Below are 19,571 nucleotides of genomic sequence, written 5' to 3' on the forward strand. Positions count from 1 at the left end.
CTGGGCGCCGCGCACGCCACGTGTCGCAAGCCTCCGTTCCCACTTTTCCACGTGTCTCGTTAACCGCCTCTAGTTCAAGAGAAGAACGGGAGGGACAAAGCCCCAGAAAAGAATAATCCTAAGAGGACATGCACTTAAACCCAAGAGCATAACCGAAGTTTCTCCATCAACAATTTAGGGGCCTCAGGTTATTCTAGTTTCACACGTCGGAAGTCTTAAGATTTGGTCCTGAAAGAGGTCTTTATAGATGGTTCAAAAATCGGATGTGGTCTTAAAAGAGGTCGCCCTCAGGGGCCTCACCCTTTCTCCGCGGAGAGAGAGAGAAGCGAAACAAGGCGAGGCGTTTCCAATTCCTAACGATTTCTAATCCTAATCTAACTCTAATTCCAACCCATTACCCCAAATATTAGCATCTCCATTCTCCCATTTTGGTCGATTTTATCCGTAGAAATCCCGAAAATCTTGGAAGATTATAGCATTTCTCAAACCTCTTTTACGAGGAAAAGGACTCGATTTTTTGCATAAAAATTCGACTGTTTTCCATTTTTTTTACCTTTATATGGTCCCGAGATCGGGCCGGGATCGATCGGCATGGACCCAGCGGCGAAGCTGCCGGCGGCGGCGGCACCAGAGGCGGTGATGCTGACGTCGGGCGCGAGCGGGCGGGTGAACGCCCTGCTCTCCCTCCGCGCCCTCCGTCGCCTCCGCCTACTCCTCCACGCCGTCCTCCTCGTCATCCTCTTTCCGTTCCGGTGGCGGCCGCGGTTGCCGCCGTGCCCGGGCCCAGCGCCGAGGGATGACCGGCGCGAGGGGAGTAGGAAGAGCGGGGCGGGGGCGGTGGTCGTGAGGGTGCCGGCGGCGATGGTGCTGCGGAGGCAGAGGGAGCTGGAGGCGGCGGCGAGGCGCGCGGCCGCGGTCCGGCGTGTGGTGGCAGCGAGGGAGGAGGGGAGGAGAGGGAGAGATTTCTCGTTGTTTGTGACGGCAAGAGGGGAGACGCTCTTCAGTCAGTCGTGGTCTCCCGTCACCGTCAAGACCAAGTAAATTGAGCAATTACCCCCCTGTTTTCCCCACTTTTTATAATAATAAGCTTAAAAAATATCTAATTTCTAGAATTAAAGATCTAATAAATGGATAAAATTTGATAGATGAATGCTCAAGAAGATAGATGACAAGAAATGGGAAAATTCTTCTTTTTTTTAATTTGGATAAAATTTGGTGCAAAATCTTTTCCTTTTTCTTTTACTTGGTAAACTTATAAAATTTAAATAAAATTCTTACAAGCGATATATTTTAGAAGAATTTTGGAAGACAAAACACGATCTGTCTCGAAATTTTTTTTTCCTTCCCTTCTGTTTTGGTGTAAGAATTGCAAAACGAGTGGCTTTCTGTGATGTTTTAAGCTCACCTCTTGTTTCCATCCCCATGCTAGGTTCTATCTTCTCTCTAGAGAAGGTTCACGTTCCAATGGGGATGACAATACCAAAGAAATCTTTTGGTCTATTTGTTATTTCTTATAACAGAAATGATACGCCACCTCAGCACAGAACCATTTTTGCATGCACACGAGATTTCTTTTTCTTTGGAGTTAATTTTCAACATGCAACATCTAAAGAACTAATTGAGCAAGCGATATGCAGATATGCAAAGGTACTCTAGGTTGCAAATTTGTGATACTAAAATATTGAAAAAGCAAGAATTATACTGGATGGAGAATGTGTGGTGCTATGTTCTTTCATTTGTGGATTCCTATATGTACCAAGACACCCTATTAGGGTCTATATAATGTTCTCTCATTTTATCAAAGTTTCTTTTGGTAGTTTGTCACCTACTTCATATTTCGTGGACTTGATTTTCTGTTTGATTGAACATGAAATATTTATTTTGTGAGATTCTACATAATATTTTATATAATTATGTATGGTTTTGTATATAAGAGGGCAGGTCTTGGCGCAATAGTAAAGTTGTTCCATTGTCACTTGGGTATTATGGGTTTGAAACATGGAAAAAGCCTCTCTGCACGGAGGGATAAGCTGCAAACATCTGACTCTACTGAGACCCCACATTGGTGGTAATCTAAATACACCAGAACATCCTTTTTCTTACATTTTTTTATGGTTTTGTATATGTATATATGGTTTTATAATACTTGATGCTTTATTTTTTTGCAGAAATACTAGGTTGCTAGATCCCATCAAGACTCCATAATTAAGTGTGCTTGGGTGAGAGTAGTCTATGATGAGCAGCACCTTAGGAAATTCTAGTGTTATACACCTTCTGTTTCCTCTTAATATATTAAAAGGATAATGCAAAGAGGCAAAGTCAGAAACAATCAGCCTAAAGGACCTCTCTTATGATGATAAAACAATTAACCTACAAAGCCTAGAAAAAAATAATTTTGTAAAGAATTTATGCAAGTAATGTGCGGCAAACCTATAAGCCTGAAAATAATTCTTCATAGATTATGATAGAATGGAGCGCGGAGGCCATACAATAGAAAAAGGATATAATGAAAGAAAAGTTGAAAAACACTTGAGATTGAGGGACCTGGAAGAGGCCGGAGAGAGGTCCAAGAGGGAGAATAATGGCTGATTCAGATTTGATGAGAAGCGTTCTAGTAATTACTGAAAACAGTGCTTCTATCTACAAGTATGAGCGCTGAATGCTCACTGGATGCTTTGATAATGACCCAGGACATGGCTAGAAGGGTTGCAGAATCACCAATGCAAAAAATCTTTCTTGTTATAGTTGTTATCCCTATGCAGCACCAGACACTGTTGATGCAGATCCATTAACCAGTAACTGTAAGCATATCTGATTGACAGTAAATATATCTGATTAACCAGTAATTCTTAGCATCTACGTTGTTTTTGGTGATAGGGCATTGAGAATGAGTTCATCATCAATGAAATATACCATAGCCACATAAGAAAAAAGATATGGTGATTTTTGACTGTCAGCTTGATGCCTGTGTTGGCAAAATGTAACTATGATGAGGTGGATGCATCTGCACGACCAGAGTATCAAATGGGATTACTAGATAAGTTGATATAAACAGAGTTAGGCGAGTAATGAACCAATGTTTGAAGCACCTCTTGCAAAGTTGCAGCAAGCAGTTTAGGAGTATAATTTCCTGCTGTGACAGGATGAATCTCAGGGAGCAAGTGGGCAGGCTTGAAATGATTGCGACCATTCAGTGAAAAACCCATATAAGAGGTGTCAGTCCTACAGATGCAACTACAACGGATTCTAGTTCCCACGGGTATTTCATGATAACAGTACACATTCAAGATTGTACATTTAGAAAATTACAAGAACACAACCAAGATATTATGACTGGCATAAGTTAAGCATTTCTATGTTTCTTCTGGGTTGACATGTTTTGATCTGCTTGTGTCTTATCTTTGTGGATTCAGCTTATCGCATCAAAGAATGAATATACTTCGATAGTTTTTGATATTGTATATCTACCTGACCTCAACCCTTTGTGAATTGGACACTGCTACAAGGCAAGAGGGTCAGCTAGAAAACTTATAACTTTATTTGATGAGATGGATTTTAATCAGTTAGTTTCTAGTCTGGTTCAAGGTTGTAATCTGTTATAACTGGGGGAATTCCTCTATTTTGTGGTGCATTTGTGGATCCTCTAGTTTCTTGAATGAATGTTCACGGAAGATTGTGGATATGAAATGTACTGAAAACTGCAAAAAGAACGCTACCCAGAGTGCTTGTCTATTATGCTAGTTGTTGTATTGTTTTGCCCACTGACGAGGGAACTCTGACAGTACCAGTTCTAAACTTAAGTTTCTTTGGAAAAATGATTTTAATTTTTTTTTTTTCAAAAACCATGCATTGGTTCTATATTAAGTTACAGATTTTTGTTTTAAAGCTTGGCCAATTATTCTACAAATAAGTCATAATAGCTTTTATTGTTTGCCCATCCATATTTGAAGTGATTCTTGGTTATATTGTTGAATCCAGGTCTGCCAGTTTTTAAAATGAAATGTAGTTATGGCAATGAACACTGGTGGAAGTGAAACCATGTTGTAGAATATGCTTATATTCCTGCTTTGCTATATTGTACTTACAACTATGGGACAAAACTTGTTCAGTTTGGTGGTCAGAGAACAACAGAGTGAATTATGGTTAAGAATACTGTTTATTGGTTTGAACTTTGAACTATTGTTGCATAAAGGCTATAGAAAAGGTATATTTGGTTTAACATCTGGAAGGTTTGATAGAAGTTTGGTTAGAGTTATCGTTGACAACTACTATTGTCTTGGAATATAATGTGACCGAACCTTATGGAGGGCAGGCATTAGTAGCTTAAGTTACTTTCATACTTTTCTCCTTTTTTTTCCTAAGAAAAAGTTGGATGTCTTCAGGTTGTATTGTATATGAATTTTGGGATAGGAAGCTTGGAAACACTAAAGTTTCAGCTCATTGGAGAATGTCAGAAATCAAGAAGTTAGAATGGCGGTCTAACTTTTTGGCTGCCTTCAGGTTCTGAGGTGACAAGGAAACTGATGACAAAATTAGATTTATACATTGGAACAATAGGTTTAGAAGTGCATATTCTGGAAAAGATTGTGGAAGATGCACTATGGCATTTACATGCTTTGCTGGTTCAAACTGTTGGCTTATGCCTTTGAGGTCAATATGTTGTTCTTTCAGCAATTAACTCTCTTGTGCTCTAATTTGAGTGGCCAACCTGACAGGCTTTAATGACCAGATAACTTTATGGCGTGCAGGTCTGAGAAAGGTCGTGGGCCTTGTATATATGGATTTTTAGGATAGGAGAGTAAAGACTATTTGTTATCATACTTGGGGTTGATGGATCCTATTCTATATAATAACTTTATGAATAGCAGGTATTAATATATGCTTCAAAGACAGTGTAGAACAAAATCTGCCATTGACTTGTGCCAATCGTACTGTATCATATCGGTAAGTTACTGGTACAGTTCCGAGGTTTGGTTTGGTATAGGTCGATATGGCAGAGTTTGTTCTACACTCTCCTTGAAGCATATATTAATAGCTGCTATTCATACAGTTACTATATAGAATAGGATCGATTAACCCCAAGTATGATAAAGTTACTGAGCCGAGCAGAACCGTCCGTACCGTCTGAAACTGGGGTGTGTAGCATACTGTGCAGACTTATACTGCCCAGTTTCGAGTAGTATTATGGTAAAAGGTGAGAAGAAAGGAGCTAGGAGCTTTCTTGGTGTGGGTTTTGTACTGTACTATAGCAACTGTACCATACCAAATCAATGATATACTAGTACGGTACCTAATACTGAAATTGCAGACCTTGGTGTAGAATAGCGCGTAGTAATATGTGCTTCCAAGAGAGTGTAGAAACTATATTTTGTGCATAGGATATATTGTCAGGTCGTCATGTAATATATCATTTCTGAAACACCGATGTTCTGGAAGTTGAAACAGCAAATTTTGTGTTCCATCTAGGAGCCAAGATTTGTAAACTTGAACCAGGTGATTTCATTAAAAGAAATTCTTCTCTTCTACGCATCCTGGTTGCTTTCTGTCCTTGAAGGCCCTATTTTTGAAAGATATTGGAAACCTAGAAAAGAATTAAAAGTTCTTTGATTAAAAAAAATTGCTAGTCAATCAAAATCATTGATCAGTAATGATTGATATCTGATTATGATCATCCTCTATATTTCCGTGCACGGGCTAATGACCACTCACTGCATGTGATGAAAAAGCGAAATCTTTTATAATTGTGGTAGACCTTGTGTGAGAAGTGTTTCAAGTAATATGAAATGGTGTTGGAGTCTTTTGTAGATTAAAGGAAATCATTTGTCATGGTGAAAACACTTTCAGTGTGCAATCTTTCATTTAATTTATGTTCTTATTACCTTCTCCATGCTCTTAGTTAATTGATAAATTCTTCTGGTCTCTTTTTTAAATTTGTGCACTATATATGTTTCTGTGCAACCATTTCTTGTCAAAATTTTTAGCTTTTTTAGACTCGACACCCAACTTGATCTGATGTGTTCGGGGGTCTGAGATGACCTGGTGCTCTTGTTGGAGGTATATATTGATTAACTTTCAGGAGTACTCAATTTGGTTTTTCAGGTTTTGAATGAAACATATAACCCTATAACTTGGCTCAATATTGGCTATAATCTTGATTGAGGCATGTCTGGTCAGCTAGTTTATCTATTCAATTAAGTTTTTAACACTGTTAACTTTTTAATAATTGGGCTCTTGTTCCCTTCTCATGTCTGTAGGCTAGAAGGCTAGAAGAGCAGAATATATATATATATATATATATATATATATATATATATATATATATATATTTATATGTATTTAATCAGTATACCAAGCATTTCATAACTGTTTGTGCCCATCATTTCCATGATTTGTCTCTTTAACTGAGAAGGCCGGTCTAAGAATTACAATAACTATTAAATGGATTGAGTAAAGATACTTGCCCTCTCCCTTGAGGCCCTATTGTTGGACATATATCAAACTTTATGCAACTGTCCAAGAGTAGGGCAGCTGTGGAGAATGGACAGCTTAGAGACTCTTGCTAAATAACTTTAACAGCAAACACAACATGGAAGATGCTTTGTTTGCTTGGTCAGATAAGAGATGATATTCGCAGGTTGTATGGAAGATATGGTAAAAACTTGCTAGACCCTTGATTACTATGCCGATTTAGTCCTCACCTTCCCCACTTTCCAAAGGGAAAAAAAAGGTAAAATAACAGGAACTAACTGTGGTGGTTTTAATACCATTTCAACTTTGAAGTATTAGTACCTGGCTTTTGAAAAGTTGTCTGGATTAACTTTTGTGAATGTTATATTTCTCCTTAGGGCATGGTGGGAGGGATGACTTGCATGGATATGTCCAATCCCTTGATTATGCTGTCACTGATTTGGTATCAACATTTAACCTAAGTGAGACCCTGAATCACATGTGGCATTAGGGTGTACATGGTATCTTAGTGATAGGTTTTATGCATACAGAAAGTATTTTTGGAGAAGGTGTTGGCAGAGAATCCAGGCTTGCCGTGCTTTTGCTTTGGACATTCAACAGGTGCGGCTGTTGTACTGAAGGTAAGTTGTTCCGAGTGTTTGGAGAGATTGGGGATTGAGATATAGTTGCCTTATTATAATGATTTTTTCTCAATTTTATATTGTTGGCTTTGCATTTACTTTGAAGTTTTTTTTCCTTGTTTCGTGAATATTTGAAGGCTACTGCCCAAAGTTAGAAGCCTGTGTTGAAGGTGTGGTATTGACATCACCAGCTATACATGTTCAGCCCTCGCACCCACTTGTCTCGGTATGGACATGGCTTTTTCTTTGCAGTTATACACACTTTGAAAAGAAAATTTCAATGTCCAGAGAATATATTATTTTGTACTTTGCACAAGTGCCATCAGGATCCCTGATGGCTATTAATCTGTTGCATCATGTGAGATGATTTCTTTGGCATCAGAAAGCTAAAATCTAATGTTAGCAAACCTATTACCTATGCTATATGGGCATCTTACCATTGTATGATCATATTCTGGATGCAACCATCTTCCTTAGCAATGCTTAGTCCGGCATCATTTGATTTTTCATAGTACTACTGTGATATAATGATATTGTTTTTAAACAAATAGAAAATTTAGTTTTAGAATACTCATTGTTGATTTTTCGCAAATGCAGTCTTGTTTTTCTTTCTTAATTTTGTTTATAAAACAAAACTTAATCAAGTTGATGAATTTTATTTATATCCTAATATATATTATAAAAAGGAACTGGATTTGAGGATTTTTCCTTTTGATTTTGCTTGACTTTTTGCCCAAAATGCCCTCGAGTTAATACTAAAATGTTCCAAAATGTTATTGACTATGGGAGCCTTTCCTTCTGGCATTTTTTTAAAGTAAAATTGCAACAAGTATTTTACTTTCTGTTTACCAAAGAATCCTTATCTATATAACTTTCCATTTCTTCTCCAGTCAAACATAAAATTGTGATAGGAGAATTCCAATAAAGAAGGTGATTGGCAATTTCCAATCTATTTAAGATTCCATAAGTTCTTTCTTGTTTACCAGATATTTTTTTCCAACTTAACAATCAATCTAAAATCAAATTTAATATTTATTATTTTGAGACAATTTAAAATCATTAGAGGATCTTTCTTATAGATTTAGGTTTTTCGGTTTCCTATTTTATTTGTTTATTGTTATCTCTTTTCAAGCATGTGGGTGCATTCAATACAAGTTAAAAATAGATAATAAGAAATGTTAATGAAGTAGAAAATAGAAGAAACTAAATTACTATGCACTAATTTTCTTTTAAAATATTTTAAACTGGAGTCTGAAAGTGTTGAATGTTTGAACTGATTTAAGATTGATTGAGAATAGTTATATGATAAACATAGAAGATCTCCTAGTTACTTGCATAAACTTGGAATTTGCCAGACCACCTTTTTATCGTGATTTGCTTTACAACTTTAAATTTGATTGGAGACAAAAAGGAAAGCTATAGGCGAGGGTTCTTTAATATGTAGAAAGTAAATTTCTTGTCATGGCATTTTTCCAAAAAGAAGGTATTAATAAAACAATAGAAGAAAGGATGCACATGACAATACTTTGGGTATTTAATATTTATGAGTTAAATCAAGGACATTTTGGAGAGAAAACAGTGGCAAACATAATCAAGATGGAAAACCCTAAGCTTGAAAACTCCTTTTGAATTTAAGCAATTCCCTTTTCATTTTGCGTCGCCTTTCCTTCTAGGATGCTGTCCACTTAACACTTAAAATATCTAAAAATATTGACCTCAGGTGCCTTTTTCTTGTGATAACATAGAAAGTCTTCTTTTTAGCAAATTTACATCAAGAAATTCACTCTCTATCATGATTAGCAGAACCATCCCGAACCAGGCGGTTTTGTCCGTTCTGAGCCGTACTGGTGGCTCACCGGTATAGTTTGGGCTGTAAAAACGGCCACCGGTACGTTTTGGGCTGTAAAAATGGCACGCTACCAGAGTCAGAGAAGGAAAAGAGAGAGAGAGAGCGAGCGGGGAAGGATAGAGAAGGAGAGGCGACGGATGCCGACGGAGGGCCGGCAGAGGCCGCGACAGTCGAGGCCGCTACTGGTTCTCCTGTTGCGATTGCCGACTTCACTTAAAAATTTTGAATTTTTTTAGCCGCTGTCGGACGCTTGTTTCATTTGAAACGGGGGAACCAACTGTGGCCTCGATGCCGCAGCCCTCCGCCGGCGTCCGCCGCCTCTCTTTCTTCCTCTCTCCCCCGCTCGCTCTTTTTTCTCTTCTCCTTTTTCGGCTCCGATAGCGTGCCCTCTCTCGATACGAGCCCAACACGACCCGTACCTAGTCGTTCCGTCGGAAAACCGGTACGGTACCCGGTATCGGTTCCTTTGACCTTGCTCTCTATAAATTGAAGAATCTTCACCTATAATTTTTTTTTCTTATTCAATAAATTTAAAATTGAATTGAGGAAAATCCCAATCAAAGGGCTGATTCAGGAAGTCCAAGACTTATTTAAGATTCTAGGAGATCTTCCATATTTACCATATAATTTTTTCCTAAAATAATAATCAAGTTAAAACTTATTTAAATATCTTTAATTTTGATACTATCCATTTAAAATTTTGAGGAGAAGATTGTGCTTACTAATATTTTTTTCTACTTTTTCTTTCATTTGTTCATTATTATTAGTTTGCTTATGTGTATGGTGTACATGCTGGTTTGATATTAAGTTTCAAGGGACATTTGATGGCTTTACATAATATAGAAGAGTAAGTTGCCCCTTTATAGGCTTTATGGTGTAGAGGATGATCTGTGAATTGCAAATCAATAATATTTAGGATGGATTTGTGCAAAAATGTTGAGGTGATAGGAATTTTGTAATTTTTGAAGTAGCAAGAGCATGCAAGTTGGGGACAAATGGTTACCCCTAGACTGTAATTTGAGGCAATTGTATTGGGAAAGAAAAAAATATAGATATGATAAAATAACAAGAAAAACTACTAAGGCTTATAATTTAGTACAAATTCTGTATCTGAGACATGAAATCAAATGGATTGGAATCATGCATGCATTTCGTTGAACACCTAACGGAGGACGATGAGCTTTTAAATCACTTGTCACCATGGGATGACATGATGAACTAGCTTGTCAATTTTGTCATGTTGGAAGTGCCTTGTTGAACTTGCGATGATCAGTGCTATTCATGATTTCTGTTAGCTATTTTTGATCTGGTTACGTTCATTCACAGATAGGTTAAGCTTAAAAGTGATCATCTTATGCAATGTAAGAAACAAACTCATCAAATAGCAAATGAACAAATATAGGAGAAACACAGTTACCTAACATCTAAAACAAACTATGGAATTGGAATGCCCCTACTCTCTATGTAATTGGATGTCTGAATGTTATTATTGATAGTGACAAAATTCAGCACACTTCATTGACCTACTTACTTGCCTTGCAATGTCATTTGACCATGATCTAAGTGACTGCTCTTGGAAAAGCAATAACACATTTAGGAATTTTTGAAAAAAAATCATTAATCGGTATGCTCTATATTTGTTACTTGGATCAATTTTTGGAAAAAAGTACAAGATGATAAGAGAACTTGGAAGTGCCCAGTTCTTGGACGTTTGATGCCCATAGTGTTAATTTCGGTATGCTCTATATTTGTTGCTTGGATCAATTTTTGGAAAAAAGTACAAGATAAGAGAACTTGGAAGTGCCCAGTTCTTGGACGTTTGATGCCCATAGTGTTAATTGTTAGAATGATTCAATTTCTTGGATATGATAATCAAAATGGCTAAGCTATTGTGGTATTAATTCATTGTATTTTCCATCATGCTCCTGTCCGTGGTCTTTTCACATAAATAAAAAGGGAAAAGTTATTACCTTTTTTGTATAGAAACTGTAATATATAATTTGGGTAACATATAATTCTTGTGTATATCCTAGAAAATCAAAAAGAAAAAGAGAATTATAATGTATGCTTGTATTATTGCTTCATATACGGTAGTGTGTTGCTTACCCACATTTAGTTTCCTTTTTGTGATAATGGCCAAGGTCTCTAGCATTGTTACTTGATGACAGGTGCTGGCCCCGGTCTTCTCCCTCATCATTCCAAGATACCAATTCGCTGCCACATACAACAATGGCCCATCAGTCTCTCGTGACCCCCAGGCGCTGAGGTCGAAGTATTCTGACCCTCTAGTGTTCACTGGTTCCATCAGAATCAGAACTGGCTGGGAGATCCTATGATTATCAACCTATTTACAACAGAATCTAAACAGAGTTAACATCTCATTTCTTGTACTCCATGGCACAACTGACACTGTAACTGACCCTGAAGGCTCTCAAAGACTGTATGAGGAGGCCTCCTCAACAGACCAATCTATCAAGCTGTACAAAGGGCTCTTGCACGATCTCCTTATCGAACCTGAATGCGATGAAGTGATGGAAGACAATCGTTTGGCTGAGCTCTAGACTCTGATTGTTTGAACAGAGCTTACAGGAGCAGCTGATTGGGATCAATGACAGCAAGCTGGCAATGTGGCACCAAATTTTTCATACTGGATGGCCAAATTGGGAGCTGGAAGGGATAATATAATGAGATACAGCTGATCACCCACTGGAATTCTGGAATGTAATTTGGAAACATTCTTGTCATATACTTCTGGTGTTATTATTGAACTTCGTAATTTTAATTGCAAGTTGAGATCTAGAGCTAAATAATCCAAGTTGCCGCACAAGCTGATGATGTGATGGAGTGTTTAAGAGCTGGTCTGCATGATGTAAACCTATGCAAATAAAATCTCAATTTTGGGATGCTATCATGAGCAAAAACTTACGCACATGACTTTTCAGGACCCATCTTTCAAAGCAGTCTTGAGAATTTCAAGTTTATCTCTAATCTTAGATATTTTCCCTGTTTCCTGTAGCATCTCTCTCTCTCAAAGTTGAAAGTTTATTAATTGTTCAAAATAATACTCAATATCTTTACCCATTGTTACAAAAATAATATCCTTATTGTATTCAGCCTATGGTAGAAAGGGTACGCTTGTGATGCAGCATCTTCCTTGGAATTATATTGTGAATATGATTACATTATATTGGGTTCCATGGGCAGCCAAACAAAGCAAATATTACGAAAGTTATGCAATGTTATGTGCTTTATTGGTTGATATGAACTGATTTAGCACTGTGTCCTCAAGTTGGAAAGGTTTGCCGCCTTTCTCAAGTCATGCTGAACCACCAAACAATGATTTATAACAACAGTTTTGGTAGCCTAATGCTGCTCAGGTCTACCTTGATATATTTATTACTTTATGTTTTCATGTTAATTTACTGTACAATTTGTCCTAAACATATCTATTATTTTATGTTTTCAGCTTAATTAACTGCATCATTTGTCCAAAACAGTTATCTGCTAATGAGGAGTTAATGGCGGTGCCGACAAAGGTATCGGAGTTTAATCATTTTTCTCAAAAGCCATGGAAGAACATAGGATCAACCAACAAGCTGTGTCCCATCTATTTGGTGGCAAGCAAGACAAGATATGCCCTAAGAAGTTTGTGAATTATTATTTTCTTATGGAAAAGCTCATAAATCATTCAGTCACAGATTGACCTTATTAAGCTCACCATTTTCCTAACAGGTACATATTTTTGTTTGGAGCTGGGACTTTTGCCGTCAACATTGCATGGAAATTCTAATAATAACATTAGACCTAGCTTAAAAAATTTACACAAATTTGATCGAAGGCATGATATCTGTGCCAATGCCAATGGAGATCATAGTCCTCATATTATCAACTGGTGGCTATAATTTTGATTGACTGCGAAGATCCCACGATGAAGATTATCCCGAAAAATACCCAATTTGATGAAGTCAAGTTATGTGAATGACTGCCATGATCATTCTTCAACTACCTGTCAAAAAACCAATGGTTTCACATTACGTAACGCCCTGAGGAATTCCTCTCTGTATCTCATGGCCTTTTACACTCCTTGTAATGATCTTATCCAAAAATAAAATTATTTCCCAATATGTTAAAAGTAATGCAAATCACTGAAGATGGTCTATGCTTTTCAAGCTTGTAAATTTGTTAACTATTGTATTTTTTAGTGGATATAAAATGATTAGTAATAACCAAGTAAAAAAGCGAACAACATACGTAATTTCCATATTCTGACTACGGGGAGGAAGATGATAGGAAAATCAAAATAATAGATTCTAAAAAGTTTCGGAGATATTAATACTGATTTATATCTTGCATATAATAGTCAGACAATGATAAGCCCGTTTAAAATGGTTCCTGCTATGATTCCTCCACACTAGTTTGAGTTTTGGGTAAGTCTGTTTGCAGGTTTTATTTTATTTGGTATGAGATAAACTTGTTATTCCAGAAAAAATTAAGAAAATCTAGAACATGGAGCAAGAGAACAACATGGATCAGCCTTCAATCATTTCTTCTTGAATTTGACTGTGTTTGATTCCCCATTTATAGGCCTCATAAGAAGCTTTACATGGTCCAGAATTTAAGCTCATTTGACAGGATCCTTAGAATAATTACCTGAAACATATATTTAGAACATAACTCTTCATTTCCTTGATCAATTATAAAGATCTTTTTAACCATTGTGCAGATCGCAGTATGTAAGGAGTGAAGTTTTCTTCACATTAACTTTGGGCGTGTAAAGAGGAATAAAGGTGAATGCACAATCATCCCACATTGCATGGTATTTTTGTTTCATTTAAATTAGTTAATATTTGCTTCCTATTTTTCTTTCACTTAAATTGATTAATATAATGTAATCGAACATTTGTCCATCGCGGCCTTCTTATAAATAATATTGATAATGATCATCAAGGACATGAATTAAATTATGTAATTGTTGAATCCCAAATAGACGGGAAGTTTTGTCCATTATTGTTTTACTTCATATATATTGCATACATAGCTTTGCAATATTAAGTTTGGCACAAGATGAAGAATTTCATTTCATTATGTCTTAAATGTAGTTGCGGAAACGACGAACAAACAAGGAAACAATTGGCCCATGATGTGATATCTGAAGTTTAATAACCTTCTCTTTTGAATGTTATTGAAATGTTAGCCAACAACCTTGTGTTTAGGGACCTCTTTTTAAGTGCAGAACACCTGTTTATCATAATGTACATGAACTCATTTAAAGTTATATGAACTCAAGAGCCTAACTATAAATTATAATCTTGAATTAAGAATCATCGTAGTTAAATAATCACAGCTGGCTTACACTTGGATTATAAAATTACCAATCATTATATCTGGCACTGTCACAGCATGTCGTGGGGTTCAACCACCTTATCTCTTTGTCTTTGCTGTCAAATAATAAAAAAGGGCCACTAAACTTAGTGACCGAATCATATCGAAAAACTATGATTTGTAAGAATTTAGCCTGCCTAATAAACATTGTGCCATGCTATTTTATGTTATCACATAAACATCTGCTCATCTAACAAAGTATACACCGAAAGCAAGTTAGTTATGTAATTTTATTCTTATTATGGAAGATTAAGACGAGTGAAATGCATGAATTATTTTTTTTTCAACTCCTTTACATCACAGCTCGATACATGCTCCCCAAGTTGTGCTGGATCGGAGTATTAAAAAAACTTATCAGCCAGTCTCTAAAAAAGTTCCAACTTGTCCCTTAAATGTACTTCCATAGGTTCTTTTTTTTTATGTATTTATAGCTGGGAGGGTCAATATCACTTAATCACTTTGAATACATGAGGTTGCAATGTGACTCCTCTAAATATAATGACACATTCTCCACCTAGTGAGTGATAGGCGAAAAGATTAGAGGTGATCAACTGAGATCTTGATAAGGGCTGACCATATTCCCAGTAGATCGATGGTGGGATATATTGATCGAAACTGGCTGATCAATCTATTACATGATAATTGGCAGTACAAGAAATGGAGTTATTTTGCTTGATGAGATAAGAAATCGCCAATGAGTGGTAATTATTAGATCAAAGTAGTGTAGATCATTCTCTCTTTTTTTTGATTAAATACAAAATGTATTACTGCAAAACGAAGGATCATGCAATAAAACTTATTATACAACTGTTAGCAGTTTCTAGTGGGATCAGATGAGAGCTTTTATCCACATTATCACTAACAACTTAAACTTAAAGAACACCCTGCCTTGCGCGTATGCATAATCTTATTCTTATTGGAAGCCACTTGTGGAGAGACTTCTTCTTCTTCTTTTTGAGAATATTCAAGTATTAAAGCAGCATGCATGGTCTTTTCTTAGCCACATTATATCAGAAGGAAAGTTATTGAACAACTTTTTTCATGAAAAAAAATGAAGAATATGACCTGTATTTGCTAGAAGATCTGCAACTTGTTATTAAATTACAACGATGTATATGGAAAAGTAGTTACCACCATCTACATAGTGCTTACTTTAATCTAGATTGAATATTTATTAAGATGTCTAAAGGGTCATTTTCAATAAATATCTGGCAGCCATTCATCTGCCAATCCATTTGCATGGATCATGTAATAAAATGAAGGCGTTGAGTATGTCATAGAAGTCTTTACATAATAAGAAAACTTTGATTACATGGCATGCATGAATTCTTCCGGATCATGTTTCCTTTGGGGCTGCACCATACATCACCAATCTATTTATCGGATTGCTAATTTTATAACTAATATTGAAAATGAGAATCAAGACACTTATCATAGAACTCGGTTTTCTGGGATATTACGTCCAACTACTTTCAGAGAGCATGCCAAAGAATATTAACATTTTCCGTACGTCAATGGAATTATCAGTTCTCCACAAATTTGCTTAGCAGATAATGAAAATGCTTAGCATATAAAAATGTACAGATCTGTGTCCTTGAAGTGAATGCTCCAGACAAAGCTAGATATCATATTTGTTTATTACATTCTCTTGTTCAATTTATTGCTACATATCTCTTGATCTATAAAATTAATAAAAGTTTTGCTGCAAAAGAGAGGGAAAAAAGATTAAGAAGCAAAAGAACAATAGATTATCTTCCAAGAAAAATTTAGTTTAGTTCTTTCTGACTATATGATTATAAAGCAAGAGCTATAAACTATATGCAGATGGCTGATGTTTGCTACGTTCAGCAACTAGTTCCGACATAGGAAATGCATGGATAATAGTTGTCATAGTTTCTAATTTAACTCACTCATAGGAGCCACTTGATTTTATCTTCTTGTCTGGTGGGCTCCAAAGAAGTGACTTTTTTAAAAGATATTTTAATGTCAATAATTTGTTCAGATATATGCATGCTCTTTTCCATCCTTGTCACAATATACAAACCTTCGTTATTTTGAACGACATTTTTTGCAGTAATACCTTCAAGCAGGAGAATTATGCTTGAATGTGTGACCATGTAATATTCTGTAAGTCCTATAAAATGTTACTATAAAGATTGCTAATTGTGTACCACTTAATGTATTAATAACTATTTATTAATAATATATAATATGGGGGAAGTATATATATATATCTTACTCCCTCCATCTTACCTCAAAAAATATTACTATGAAGAGGTCAAATTGCTCGTCTGTTTTGTAGACTTTCGAGTGGATTTGAACAGTTTCTAGGTTCGGTTTGATGTAGTTTAAAGAACCTCAAGCCACAGGTTTTCTTAAAGTCTACTTTATGTTTAATGAATCATGTAGCCTTTGGCTTCAATCTCCTCTCCTGGTTTCCATTAAAAAGGAACCTTGACAATGCCTGGATGCCCAATGGGGGCTGCATGCAGTCTTTGTCATGATGAATTACCAGTCATGATCCTGAATAATTTCCAAATGACCGATGTGTCATGACAGGAGGCAACAAGATTATATTATGAGCCAATAGACAGAAGAATGGGTCCTTAAATCACCAAAGTCATATTGGGAGGAATTCAGACTTCAGGTGAAAAAGAATGCAAAAACTTCCTTGCTTAAAAAAGAAAAAGAAAAATAAAAAGAAAAAACGTTAGAAAAAAAAAAAAAAAAAATGCCAGTTCTGGAAAAATCAAAGAAATTGAAGAAAAAAAAAAGAAAATAGAATACCAATGAAAGCTCTTGCATAAGCAAGGGAAGGGCAGCAACTAATTAAAGGAAGCAACAAGATTTAATTACAGCTTACGACTAAATCATGCCTAAAAATACCAAGGTAATTAAATATTGAATATTTGACTATTTCTAATTCTTTTTTTAGGAATAGTTTGAATTATCCCCAGTGCAATGAGATATTTATGAATACCCATAGTGATAGTTGTAGTATTACAAGTGGTTGGCTTCCGCGATATTTAGAAGTCATAAAATATGATAACCTATGGCCTTACTCAAGCCATATTTGAAGTTAGATAGTGTTATGATCCAAGATCTTACTTAAAAATAACTAATTAGAAAGTGTTATTTAGAACTAAACCTGCTATATAAATATCCAAGATATTTCTAGTGCATAACCAGTATGGAACTAAATACACTCCCACACATGTTCTCACATAAACCCCCATTTAAACCTCTAACATCTCAAATGGGCTAAAGGTCTAAATCTAGTCAAATCCAATTAAAAACTCCACAATAAGTTTATGGTCAGAACCAAAATGGTACATGCTGCAATTTTTTCTAGAATCCTAGTTACATATGGTCTATGAATTGGGTCCTTTCTGATACCATTTACGATGACTCTCGGGGCCTCACTCAAAAATAACTGAATAGAAAGTATTATTTGCATTCTTGAGTCTTATATAAATATCCAAAATCTTCTCAATGTGCGAGTTCTCACAAAAAATAGGCTTCTATGACGTTCCATTTATTTAGAAAAGAAAAGAAAAAGAAAAAATGTTGGGTCATGAGAGCTCTCCATATGCTTAACATGTGAGATGTCCCAGAGAACATATGAATATTTGTATGATTCCATACTTCTTTTTGTCTTGTTTAAGAAATATTTGATATCTTACATAGTTTAAGAGGAAAATATTGGGAAAAAGAATTGTAAGAGACTAGAGGTCCTAATGAAACAAGTTGATTGACTAACTGGCAATTCAGATTAAAGAAATCTTTGAGTTCTTTAATAACTACAGCAGATGAGAACGAAGTTGGAAGTATTGGACTGTCTTTGGTCATCCTAGTTTTTTTTTTTTTAATGATTAACTTATAACCACTAATATAATCATGTTGCACCTTGACCTTTTTGGAGTTACATGAGAATTCCTATTGGATGGTATTACTATAGAGGTGAACGGTGTTCGCTCTTGTGGAGAAGGTAGCTTCCAAGAAATGACGTACATCAGTTGAGTCTGAGGCATTCAACATGCAATGTCGGATTTGAAGGGATCATGAAGAATCTGGTGACGATGTTGGCAAATATCTATGGATGCAGAGAAATTTTAAATGTTGCATGAAAAAAAAATATGAAAGGAAACATACACGGGTCGAAATTTTGGTGTTAAATTGAAGCTTACTTGAATGGAAGATTTCTGACATATTAGCCAAAAGAAAATGGTAATGTAATTATACGAGAGATTCAGAACTAATTATCCTTCTAAATCAGGTAAATACAGCCCTTAGTTTAAGAGATAAAAACTATTTTTATGCATTCCAATTATTGGTTAATCCAAAATGTCATGAATGAACTATACGAAATAAAAACCTATGAGATCTCTACCTAGACATTAAATACTCTGGCTTCTTAATAGCAACCATGATAAGAATTTCATCATCTGAATATATAACAGCCTACCGATAGATGAAATGCAGCAGTCATGAAAAATTCAAGAGGAAGTAAGTTACAGAGCCGACACATTTCTTTGTTACTCTCTGGCCGGTACTAAACCAGATTTACACTCTGACAATTAATGTATGAAGTGCTTCTCCCTCTTAACCCAGCTAAAGTAGACTAATCATTAGAAAAGAAACGTGGCCCTTGTGAGTTTGGCAGTCCACTGAACCGTGACAAAGATTATTTGATCCTTTAGCTATAACTAGCAACTGCTTTTATTCAATAATTGGCTATAAAAATGTGATGGTTTGGAACGGATCGATGTTGCCTATTCATAAAGTTTTCCGTCCTTTGGGCGGTTGTGATACAAAGAATAAGACAAGCACATCAAATAGCATATATATATATATATATATATATATATATATATATATATATATCCTGGTGTGGGTCCAAAGTTCATGGACTTCACTCTCCACCTTCATCACCCTCTTCTTTGTAAATGCCTCCTCGCATTATTGGTCATGGTCGCCTCCATGCAACTTGGTCATCTGTAAATCTTCTCAGTTGAGTACATAACGCTAACTAAACAAGTTCTACCGACGCCAGATTAAAAGAAAAAAATCACTGAATTGATTATGTATAGTGTTGAAGGTATTCAGAAATGAACAAGCAGCAACACGAATTTAGTCTTGTTCTTGCAAGTGCTTCCGTCTCCGCTGATTCTGGCCTTTTTATCATCACCAACTCGAACCCAACTCAAATCTAGCTGTTCTTGCATGAAACACGAGATTGACAGGAATGGGAA

General features: G+C 35.9%; 1 protein-coding gene and 1 pseudogene across 1 annotated transcript; both read left to right on the forward strand.

The window, feature by feature from the left end:
* The first annotated feature begins 288 nt into the window (after nucleotides 1–288).
* LOC103713794 lies at nucleotides 289–11,848 on the forward strand (annotated as a pseudogene).
* LOC108510688 lies at nucleotides 592–1,041 on the forward strand. The gene has a single exon (XM_017843905.3). It carries the CDS (start codon nucleotides 592–594, stop codon nucleotides 1,039–1,041), a length of 450 nt encoding a protein of 149 aa, XP_017699394.2.
* Nucleotides 11,849–19,571: the final 7,723 nt, after the last annotated feature.

This window comes from Phoenix dactylifera, chromosome 6 (assembly GCF_009389715.1).
Source record: "Phoenix dactylifera cultivar Barhee BC4 chromosome 6, palm_55x_up_171113_PBpolish2nd_filt_p, whole genome shotgun sequence".
Classification (NCBI taxonomy): domain Eukaryota; kingdom Viridiplantae; phylum Streptophyta; class Magnoliopsida; order Arecales; family Arecaceae; genus Phoenix; species Phoenix dactylifera.